Here is a 12196-nt window from a genome sequence, read left to right as displayed (position 1 = left end):
CTAGCCAGGCTTCCTGCCTTTAATAGCTCCATTCCCTCAAAGCGTTCTTCCTTAGAGCAAGTCTGGATTGCCAATGTTTGGAAGGAAGGGGATTATTTATTTTTTATGGCAGTTTCCCTGCTGCAAATGCAGCTGGGTGTAAAATTGCCACAGAAGCTCAGAGAATGTTTAGCTTTTTTATTAACATTTTCTTCTTAGCCTTTAGTGCTGAAAGTTGTCTCCTGCCATTCCTCCTGCCTGGACGTCGCAAACAGTCACTGTGGGATGTTGCTGTTGTTTCCCCATTCCTCCCTCCTCCCTACTCCTGAATGTGAGCAGATCATTTTTTCACTAAAAGCTGCTGGTACAGCAGTGTTACAGTATAAACTGCTCTTCTCCAGAGACTACTTTGTACAGCACTGACACATCTGCTTCAAGTCAATGTCAAAGGTGTCCTGGACACCCTGATTAAGAGGCTGCACAACCTGAGAAACAAATCAAACCCCAAAAGTAATCATCTTGATCTCCATAGTTACGTGGCTTGCTTTCCTTCCTTCTTCTGCAAGTGTTTTGCTCTCTCTAGAAGGTGAGACTGTAGGCAAGGATTTCTCTTACGCCAGAGGAAGGACGCACCAGGTACCAGCAATGTATAGCAACAGGGTTTTTTTTCCTTTTTTTCTGCAAGTGATAATAACTATTTAAACCAACATCCTGTTTAGCTGCTGTTGTGCTGACCTCCAGACTGAAGGGAACAACTCATCTATCTGCTCTGCCATCAGCTTAAGAATTTTGTTTGTTGAAGCTGTTAGTGTTTCTGCCTTTTTTTCTTTCATCAGCTTTGAAAATAGCACAAACCATTGTTTTTGCAGTAAGATAAGTGGCACTTGGGGTTGACATAAATGTATGAAAGTCTGCTTTTACAAAGGAAAAGAAGGCATATGCACAACATTTTCCACATTAAATGAAACAAGAAAAATTCAGCGCTGCCATCTCAAAGCTTAGTGTGATGTGAAATCTCAGCAAGCAAGTGGCCATTACAGGAATACAGTTACCTCACAAGAAACCAGGAAGGTTTATAGAATCCTATCAATATACATGATGTTGTATACGACTCCCAGTGACTCCCAAAATGACTCCCAATTTGTGAAACTACATTAGCTTCCTTAGGTCTATCAGGATTTTATAACTTTTCCAGTTTTTGCAAAGTACAGTAACACAAGATAAACAGATTTTTTTCCCTTATACAACACTTAAACAGCAAAGAATAATTACTCATTTGAACTGATACTAAATCAACTACTGTCTAGTAACATCAAGAATTGACCTGAAATTATCATATAGCAAAAACATATTTGGGGAATATTTACTCATTTTTCTTTACACTCCTCACTGTATGCTAACTGTTCCTAGGAAAACACAGACTGACTATGGTATCTTTTACATATTTCTATTGGAAAAGCAGGTTTACCCTTTCCATGTTTTGACTTGAAAAGAAACAATTACGATAGACATAAAATAGGAGAAGTGCTTTTTTTGTATTTACACAATTACATGGACTTTCCCCCCTGTTATAAGAAAATGCAGCAGTTTAAAAGCTTGGAGAGAAATAGCTATTGGAACAGTCCTACCTATTTGAAAGCTGGCCATTACATTACAGTTTTGCTTGGGATTACCTGAGGAATTAAATTTGCTCTGGTTAGTTGTTCTGAGACCTTTTGTTCCTCGAAAGAGTTACAACAGGGCAAACATAACAACCAAGAGTATATGCAAACACTCAGGTGGACAAAAACATTTGAGGCGAATACACAGCTTTATTCGTATGTACATCTGAGAGAAGTACAAGTGCAAACATATGTGATCACATGGGGGATTGCAGAAGCTACTCAGACGGCAAAAGCAATACCATATGGTCTGTGAGTGATTGCAAATTTCAGTTAATTAGAAGAAATAACAACATGAAATGACTAACACCTGCTAAGTTAGTGAACAATACATATCGAAAAATCTAAAACATAAATATTTTTATCAAATGATGAGTAATGAACAAGTTAAAAATTGTCCTGTAAGAATCACAGAATGGTTTGGGTTGGGAGGGACCTTAAAGATCATCTAGTTCCAACAACAATTCATTAACAGAACAAAGAGTTAGGGTAGTAAATCAGCTCTGAAAATCAACAAGATATTTATTTTTTGATCCAGCTTTATTTTTACAGTTGATAAAAGATTTCAAAGAACAGGACCCTCTCAGCTCAAACAGGAACCGCCTGTCTCTCTGAAGCCTTGGCATTATGCTGAGGCCATCATGCTGCTCAAAAAAAATTAAATCTCCTTGCGTACAGCAGAAAGGCACCTGTTGAGGGACCTGAACACCCAAAACATGGAATTGCCAGTGAAGAAACAAGGAGGACTGGAAAAAAAAAATCTTCGTAACTTTCCACTTGTTAGAGATGAAACTGATCTCGTATAACTAATCTGGGAGCACTGAAATAGCAGACGTGTCTGCGTTTGAAGATGGAGAATCATTGGCAAGGTTTGCACATGCAGCCATGTCTGGAATAGCAAGAAACTGTACAGATGAGGACTGAATGGCAGGGGCAGAGCTTTTCTAACCAGTGCCAAGTTCTGGCATTGCCACTCATTTCCACAAACTCATCCAGAAATTCAATATACAGTAGCAAAACTGCCATTGTAAAGGAAGAACAAAACCAAAATAGTATCTTCTGTTTCTGCCTTCTGCTTTTGCAAGAGACTAACTAGAAGTGATTCAGATCAAAACCAGCTACTATCCTTTATTTATAAAACACCACAATACCCTCACTATTTGGCTAGATATACTTTCACTCTAATTGCTTTTCCAGTTCCTTTCAGTCAGCACTTCAGGATAGCGCCCCCCCCCTCCCTTTTTTAATTGAGGGTATGGCTATTTATAAAACATGATTAAAACATATATAGTTGAAATGTTATACCAGATGTTGTTGCTTTTGCTGCATGTCCTATATAAAACAATAATGGAAGTTATAGACCTTTTTAACTAAAACTCTCCAGCAAGAAACTGCTATTACTTGCACTTATTTATTCCCATCAATATACTGGAAAGCCTTTGCTCCTCATACATCACTTTCAGTAGAATTGGATAATTCACAGTAAGCCATTTATGTGCATTTTACCAGTGAACTGATTTGCTAGAATATTCACAGCTGGCAAACCCATGGAGAGAGAAGGACAGTCAAAGCAATTTAAATGTTCAAACTGGTATTTATGAAAGCGCTGCTGTATCTACTTGGATTTACTTTCAGCTTTCCAAAAATCACCTGATTTCCACCAAAAGGGAAGGGGGAAGAGGAGGAAGGGAGAGAATGCAATAAAAGCACAAAAGAGATCATTCAAAAAATAGAATTAATCTTGAACAGTAATATATTTCCAGGCTAACTGGACAGTGAAAGAATCAAAGCTTTAGCATTTTTACGAAGGCAATTCTGGCTCAAACAACTGATTTCAAGGCACCACACTCGATCTCAAGCATACACATGCCCATGGCACACACACCCTGACCACTCTTTTGTCCGACAGTCACTACTTGAGCTGCTCTGCCCAAACAACCAACCTGACAACTCTGTGCTAGCAGCCCCTTCTTCACCAGCCCCTTGGCAACCCCCTGGCTCATACTGTCACCACATCTCTGCTGCTACACCCAAATACAAGGTATCATTGTTATTTTGCACCACAAGTAGCTAACACATCTTTGAATGCAATGGGGAACTTTCAGGAGGTGAAGCAGGGCAGTCCAGGAAAGTCCACGCTCACCTGGAATCACCCACATGAGTTCTGTGTTGGGAAGCTGATGTCTTGCAGGAAAAGGACCATGGCCTGTCACTGGTTTGGGGAGTTTCTGCACAGCCCCTGCCTTATGAACCCACAGCCCCTACACTGCGAGCATCCAGGAGCTGTGCTGGTCCAGCACCCTCCAGCTCAAACCAGGTAAGGGATTGGGAACAAAAAGGGAATGGAAAATGTAGGATTTGAACTGGGCAGCACTATGATAGACACACAGTATTTTCCTATTATACCATCTGCTGGAGCAGGCAGACACATGGAAAGATCAACTTACCCCAGCCAATGCAGAGATACAGCCGAAAAATCCTCTGCTCAGAAAAGACTGAAAGTACCAGCAGCGTGTACAGGTACATGCCTTCCACCAGTAACCAGTAGTAGTTTGCAGCCACACAATACTGCATCATCACAAAGACCAAGCGGCAGCTGAGCGATTCCTGTGACGGAAGAAAGCATAGCTCAAAGGAATGCAACAGGGGCTGAGAATAAAAGGATACTAACCCAAAAGACGGGTTCCCTATCCTACTCTTGCTCCTCAAAACAACACTTGCTAAGTTAATCACATTTGACTACTGAAGGGACCAGAAGCCAGTAATAGGAGCTATACACAGCAGATAGCTGCTTTCATCAACATCCATCCTTTTAAAAAAAAAATAATTAAAGTTACATGTTCTGTATCTTCTCTCAATAAGCAATGGACTATAATTTGAAAAGCACAACACAAAGATGAAAAGAAGAGCAAGTGAAAGGCACTGTATCAGCTACAGTCGGCGCATCTTTTTGCTTCTCCAGATACTCTATTCTGCAGCTGATAATTTCTCTATTAAGGCACAAACAGAGTATGCCATAATGTTGACCATTTTCCAAATCAAAAGATTTTTGATAGAACAGCAATATTGCCCAGTGCCTCACATTTAGTGCAAAATATCTCTTGGCTGGTAAATTACAGAGAGCTGGTCAGCAGGGCTTTAGATAAATATGAAACCTGATTACCTAATTAATATACCCATCGGATCTGATGAAACCACTATTGGATTAACCATGTGTGAAAGCATAAAGCCTAAGATTTTTTGGAAGGAGGGAATGACTACCAATCCAACGCGAACATTTCCCAACCATTTAAGATACATATTACGATGTTATTTTCTGCCAATTTATACATTGGAGACAAAAAGGAATCAACCACTGTATGAGATTCACTGTGTGATATTAGCTCTTCAGCCTTAGGCGGAGTATCAGAAAAGGATGGTACTAAGTATGCGTCAGAAGACGTCCCTTTACAACCCCGACCCTGCATTGCAGCAGCAAATGCTGTAGCCATGTTCTAGGCTCACAAAAGCTATACAGATAATGAAAATCTCTTTCTTTGACGATTCAATTACATTTTGTATTCCAAATCTGAAGAGGGAAATGCATGCTTTCATCATATTCACAAAAAGAGTTGTATATCCTCTCCCTTCGATCAGAAGTATTTAATTAGCCTGTTCCTCCAAAGCTTTTCTAAATGCTTTCAAATTTGCATTTTAATCAGGTGCTTCCCTTTTTCCATCATCAACAGATTATAAAAATCTCTAAGAATGACCAAATAATTTGGTCATTATACAAGATGGGCAGTCCTATCACAAGAGGTGCTGGCTTAGGGAAACAAATGCCCTTCTGTCACTGCTAGAAAGAAATGAACCTACCACACGGAAAGAAGACAGGGGCATTTGTATATACATCAAAAATCCACCTTTTCATGTTTCCTCTGTCTAGTAAGGGCAAACTTCCCATAGGCAGAGAAACATGCCACAGCATCAACTGCTTGCCTGTACCAAGCCCCAGGTGGCACAACCACAGCTGTATACATTGTGCTGCAAGTTTCAGAGAAACTCCGTGGACTGAAGAACAGCATTTTGTACAGCCCCCATTGTACAAAATGAAATCACCTGCTGTCACACAGACACACAACAGTGATGACTCTAATATCCTGAGAACCACCACAGCATCTGCCCCTACCTGGAAGGAGATAAGTCCTTCCCACTGGTGCTCTTGTGTGGCTGTGCTGTACATCCACTTCACCACTGAGTCTTTAATGAAGACAGATATAGCCCGGAGGATAAAAGAGGTGAAGAGGTTCAAGTGAATATAATTCCTCGTGCAATGCAGATGTCTGTGAAAAGGAAGAACCAGTTACAATCCGCTACCTAAGTAAAAGCTGCAACATTACACATAGGACCGAGGGAGGGAACAATGAGCCCTGTGGGAGATCAGGAGGTACCCTATAATTTGAGAGTGACTGTAGGGATATCAAACCACCTCTGGGAAGAAGTCGCTATCAAAGAAGAGACATTCAAAATGTCAGCCCTAAGTGTGAATGTTTGGGGGAAGAAAGGAGATCAGTGTGTAAGGAAAAAATATTTTAAAAGTTTAAAAAAGTGTAAAAATAGTAATTTTCAGAAGACATATCTGAAAGGACTAAAAAAGGTCAAGTTTCGTGTAATGTTGAATCTAATCTCCTTGAACTGACCCCAGTGTCAGTGCACAGGTTTACCTTGGCAAGGCCCAGGAACTGGTGGGCAGTACAGCTTCTGTCTGTGCTCAAACCCACAATGAAAAAACATCCACCTGTAAATTACTGCTTTGACAAGAGAAAAATCTGTATTCAGATTGCCTCCTGGGCGAATTATAAATACTTTCTGTAGAATTAAAAGGACCAGAATTTTCACCTCTGCATTCAGAATTTAAAACAAAACAAACAAAAAAAAAATCCAAAGAAAAAAATCCTCTTAAATTTCAGCAGCCAACTGCAAAGACAGTACAATTGCTACTTGTCAAAAAAGAGCATGTTAAGGGATTGCAAAAGAAACTGAAGTCATGGAAATGGCATCCAACTGCAGAGTGCTGCCAATATTTTACCAGCCTTACCCACAAACGTTTTTCTTCCAGCACTGCAAGGGTACACACTTTGCTTCAAAGGAATTTACACTGGGTATGATTCCTTTTTGATGCTAAAAAGATATAGGTAATATATGATAAGCAGAAATTGTTCTAGCAAGAGTTTCAGTGAGCTTATGCTTGACGTGTCTATTTTTACTGCTCTATAAATTTGGATAGAAAAATAGACTTGGTCTAAAAGTTACTGGTTTTGCACTGAAAAGGAAGGAGAATTTTCTTCACCAGTCAAATAGAATTTTTTGCATTAAGTCACCGCTTATGTCAAAATTTACCTAAGATTAATATTAATTTTCCTTTAACTCAAAATTTATTTCTTGCTACCCTTCAGAACTGCTACACATTTAGATCTGATTGAAAAAATTATGTAAATTGGCCAATTGAAGAAAATAGGTTGCTAGTAGCTACTGAGTATTTCTGCTACAGGCAATGCAAGTTATTCAAATTGTTTCAGTCATGAAGTTATGGGCCTAATTCAGCTTCCATCACTGAAATTACAAACTTTCCCTCTATTTTTTTTAGAGGATGCAAAATTGGATACTAGAGATATATTGTTTCCTCTGTTGTATCATCATTAAAAACAAATACAAAGGTTATTATGTAGTTTAAAAACTTAAAAAGGCTCTCCTATTACAAAAATGGAAGACATTAGCATTTTGGTGCCACTGAATTAGATTTTGATCCTGATTTGCTGAGGTCGCACAGCTACTGGGACAGAGGCCACAAGTGGAGCATCCAGTCAGGATCCAGCAACTGCAATCCACGTACGGGTAGGTCTCATGTATTTCCTGAGATCCAGGACTAGGATGTGTCCAGATAGACAATTTAGACAGGAAAGCACAAAATGGATTGATGGCATAGCTTTAACAAGGCGCTCAGTCCCTTTAACAGCTCTGAAACCTCATTTTCAAAATCAGCAACACACACTCACGTACACTTCTCAAGTCCCTGCTTCACAGTTAAAGGCAAAGATGCTAAAGCATCTCTCCACAAGTCAGGACATCAGAATTCCCTCTCTTGGGTCTTCTTGACAAACTTAATCTTTGTTCCCTGCCAAAAAATACATGCATCCTTCCTTCGTTCCTTCAAAAGTATATGGTTGTGCTCTGTGACCTTTGGGCTGTTAAGATCATTCAAAAAGCATCGCTGATGGGTGAAACAAGGAGAAAGCACTTATTCTGGCAGACATCTGGGGACTTCAAGGCTACCTGGGGTTTTGTCAGATGAGTACCAAAGTTGCACAGGTACAACATGTGTAACTCACAATTACCACGTGGCATTCACAGACGGTGAGCATGCCTCTCCATTTCTGTAGTCATTGTAAATCATCTTTGAGACTGCTAGCCTATGCTTCTCCACTGGAAGGAGGAGGGATGCTAATGCTAAAAGGTGTGGGACAACATTAGAAGTCTTGTGTCGTTTCAGTTTTGGAAATTAGAAGCTAAAAGGCACAACTGATCTTTTTAAATACAGAAGGGGTATAAACACTTAGGAGGGAGGAAAGGAGAGGGACTCCCTTGCAGTGCCACACTTGCAGAATGTTGGCACCAGAGCAAACGATAACCAGCAATGATAATTATTTAGCCAGGAAAGAAAGTTTCTTAAGGATCAGAGCACTGAAAGTTCCTGACCTGATTTCAAATAACAGTACCAGAAAATGGAGAATCATACTTTTTAGGAGGCAGCCTCATCGGCATGTAATAGGGATGATGGGACCTAGCTAGATACAGCAGCAGGGATCAGGATTTCATGGCAGAGCTTCCTTCTCCCAACAGAGCAGGATCACATCTCCTGTGCTCATGATCCCCAAAACTGCAGGAAAAGCTGGCTGGAATCAAAACACCTCTTGCATTTACAGAGGGGGGAAAAAAAGAGAAACAAAACAAAACAAAACCAAAACACAAACCCAAGATCTCTCTGTTGGGAGTGCAAAACTGTTTGTTTGTGTTCTTTTATTTTTTCCTCTTGTTTTGTTTTTTGTTTTGTTTTGGTGTTTTGTTTTGGGTTTTTTCCCCAAAACCTACACAGTGTATCACTGGCATGTGCAACCAGTAGTCTCTTAATTTCAATGCACTCCATGCCATTTTTTGCTGCATACCTGGATGAACCCAATACACCAACCTGACCAGGTGACAGTAATGTATTTTACAGTCACCTTTAAAGTTTCAAAATCAGGTTCTCTTCCATATTGCAAAAGAAAAATGAAAATTTCTGAAATTTCTCCAAGAAGAGAAATTGTGTCAAAACCCCATTTCTGCTCTGAAATACACGCTGTTGGGAAATAGACCAGATTAAGCTTTATGCTCTATGTAATTCCAAGCAAGGCAAGATGAAAACTTCTGTCCTAAATGTCATGTCACACCCCAGGCTAGTGCCTCATCTGCAAGGTGACACCACAAGGGAAAACTGGAATCTCTCTTTTTCCATCTCTTCCAGTGGAAATTTCATTGAAATAAAAAATACCACAACAAAATATTGCAACTGATAAAAAGCATCTGTTCCACACATTCATACAGGTAACACTGCAAAAATTCAGGAATTTTACTTGCATTTTGAGAACAAATGATTGTAGAAAGGAACACACAAGTGACATAAGATAGAGAAATACTAAGGTGATGAAAGAAGGGAAAAAATAATCAAATGTTTCTGTCAAAGTCCAATACTTTCATATAGAAAAGCATAACACCTTTTCTCCACTCTGTTCAGAGCTTCACCAGTTACCTGAATCCAAGCAGAATGGCAGTTGCTATTACAAGGGCAGAGAAGGAAAGAGCATATCCAATGGTGTATATGATGGACGAATGCAGGAGCTGTTCTTCTGGTGCATCCTGAGAGCATGTAAAGAAGAAAAAAAAAAAAAAAAAAAGGGTGTGTGTGTGTGTGCAGGGGAAGACAGAGCTCATGGTCTTCAGTTCTTTTCTCCCACCTGCTTTCTAACTTTTCTTAACAATAACCAGTAGTCATTCTCCTACTTTGAAGTTTAAATAGACAAATCGGTCTTTCACTTTCCGTATGCTCAAAAGAAATAAAAATTTAATCATAGTTCCCCAGCTGCTCCCAGGTGTTCACTCAAACAGTTGGGTTCTGCAGCCAGGCTAGAAAATAGATAATGTGACGCTATTTCATAATAAAGTTGGAGAGGCATGAATTACCATACAAGCAAGTAATAAACAGATGGCAGGAAGCACAGGCACAACTCAACCCTGTAGTAAAAATGGCAAAGCTGATGTTTTCAGACTCGTACACTTAAAGCAAGTGTCCTTACTGCTGCAGTGAGGGGGGTCCTTTGGCTACATCGATACTTTGAAATAAAACAAGCCAGGTCCCATCCACTGACTCTGAGGCACAGCACACCTTGCATTCATACAAATAAACTCTTTTCTGCCCCCAAAAAGCCTCTCTTCTGCCTCAACCATGCAACCTCCTGGTAACAAACCACAGCCCAACACCATCTTGTCACCCAGGTGTCACAGCACTGCCTGGGAGGGAGCGACCCAACATGGGCCAGAGCAGCAGGGATGCTCGCCATCCCCCCCCAACCCCGACAGTCCCGGGCTGTGGCTCTCTTCAGATTCATTGCTGAAAGCACGACCACTGAGACCCTTGCTTGAAAGTTCTAGCCAAAAACTTTTAGGGAGAAGAGAAACACTTCAAAAGCTACAGGCAGATCTGAATTATAACACAGCTTTATTGCTCACCCTCTGAGGCACATTCACATTCTCTGTCCTGGTTCATTTCTAAGCATATATCATATATCTTTGTCTAAATAGACTCACACATATTACTTCCCTTCTTCAAGCTGCTAATTCTGCAATTGACTCCTGAGACCTGTGCTGTACAAAGGAATACATTTATTGTACTTCAGAAATAAGTACAGCTATTCAGATGTACTGTGCACAGCCAGGAGGATTTAAGATGAACATACAGGCTGTTCCTCAGGGATTTGCTGGGTTAATATTTTAAAGGGAATGATATGAGAGCTGCCTTACGAAGAGAAAAGAAAAATCTCTTCAGTACCAAAGCTCAGGCAAGCTATCAAGCCCTGCCAACTTAAAACATCTACGCAGATCAAAACCATATCACACGCTTAAAGTAAACAATGTTATTTTAAAAGGATTCACCCGCGAACCCTTTGCATTTTGTTTTAGCAACAGTTGTAACATAATACACAGCAAACTTAGCAAAACAACCTCTTGTTCTTCTCATGTTCAAGATACTTAAGCCAAAGTAGGTTATTAGGGAGCTCTGTATACATTAGCTGGAAGCCCAAACATGGCTGTTCACATTTCAGGGAGCAGCACCGTGCTCTCAGGGCTTCAGAATCCAGATCAGTTCACGGGAACTTGGAGGGAGGTGCCAAATGACCAAGTGTTACCATTAGGTATCTCTCCTTGGCATGTCCCAACACAGCTCTAGAAGAAACCATAATGGCAAACAAGTCAAATAAGCAGACTTACACTTTGCCTTAAGGTAACACGCTCTGCTGGGATACCCCAGAACATGGAAGTTACAAGGAATAAGGCTGCAAATTAAAGGGAAAAGCTAAACTTAACATATTTGGAGAATTAGAAACTATCCCTTTTTCCATCTCCGTCTAATCTGCAGCCATTTATTTCTTCTAAAGAATGAGGCACTGAGCAATGGGAACTGCAGAGGACACAGATCCCACAACACCTGGGAATTGAACTGTTTCGGCTAGGTGTGTACTAGTTCACAGTACCCAGGGACAGAGAGAGTACCCTTAGTTTCTGTGAGGAAAAGCATCGCCCTTGGAGGCTCACAGCAGTAATGGTATCACGTGTCATGGGAACGCACACAGTGCTCTAGCTGACGCCAATGGCTGAAAAAAAGTCCCTGGAAATCCCTACGCTCCCCTTCATTTGGTGCCAGGCGTCTCAGCTCCCTGCAGAGTATAAAGCACTAGGGCAAGAAAGTAACACTGACAAGCCTAATTCCATCGCCCACAGCAAATTAAGGTAAAAAGACAAAACCACCCCAAACAAACAAAAAGCAGGTTTCTGCCCAAAGGTGAAAAGCAAATATCCTTCAGTTCAGTTCATCTTAATCACCTTAATAACTACTAACAAGACAGAGAGAACCAACAGTCACTTTACGTAATGATGTACCAATGGAAGAAAAGGCAAAGGAATAACATGAGGTCACTCCTCTGGATCAGGTGGGCTGCAGCTGAGCCCCCTGCACCGCACCGCAGCTGGGGCTACCTGGTTCACTTTTCTTGGCTGCCTCACGTACATTTAAGCCTGCTCTCACCTACCCTCCATGCTCCCTTTGTTGAAGGGGAAAGCCTTGACGTCCCTTACCGTTGGGCTCACTGAAGCGAGGCACCCAGGAGTAAAGATTACTTTGACAGGACAAAAATGCATGGACACCAATGACTATATGTTTCCTCTCTTCTGTTTTGTCCTAGACAACAGCAATAAGACATGGAAAC

General features: G+C 40.7%; 1 protein-coding gene across 1 annotated transcript in view; it reads right to left on the bottom strand.

Moving 5' to 3' along the window:
- The window catches only part of GLP1R (glucagon like peptide 1 receptor), a 91052-nt gene that overhangs the window by 22953 nt on the left and 55903 nt on the right, over positions 1-12196 (bottom strand). Inside the window, exons 5-7 of the mRNA XM_080407910.1 lie at positions 9466-9572; positions 5809-5962; positions 4088-4247 (exon numbers count right to left, since the gene is read on the bottom strand). Of these exons, the coding sequence (XP_080264036.1) occupies positions 4088-4247; positions 5809-5962; positions 9466-9572 (421 nt within the window). The remainder of the gene's footprint in view (positions 1-4087; positions 4248-5808; positions 5963-9465; positions 9573-12196) is intronic.

This window comes from Falco punctatus (genome assembly GCF_963210335.1).
Source record: "Falco punctatus genome assembly, chromosome: 12".
Lineage (NCBI taxonomy): Eukaryota > Metazoa > Chordata > Aves > Falconiformes > Falconidae > Falco > Falco punctatus.
This window is presented reverse-complemented; position numbering and strand designations above follow the sequence as displayed.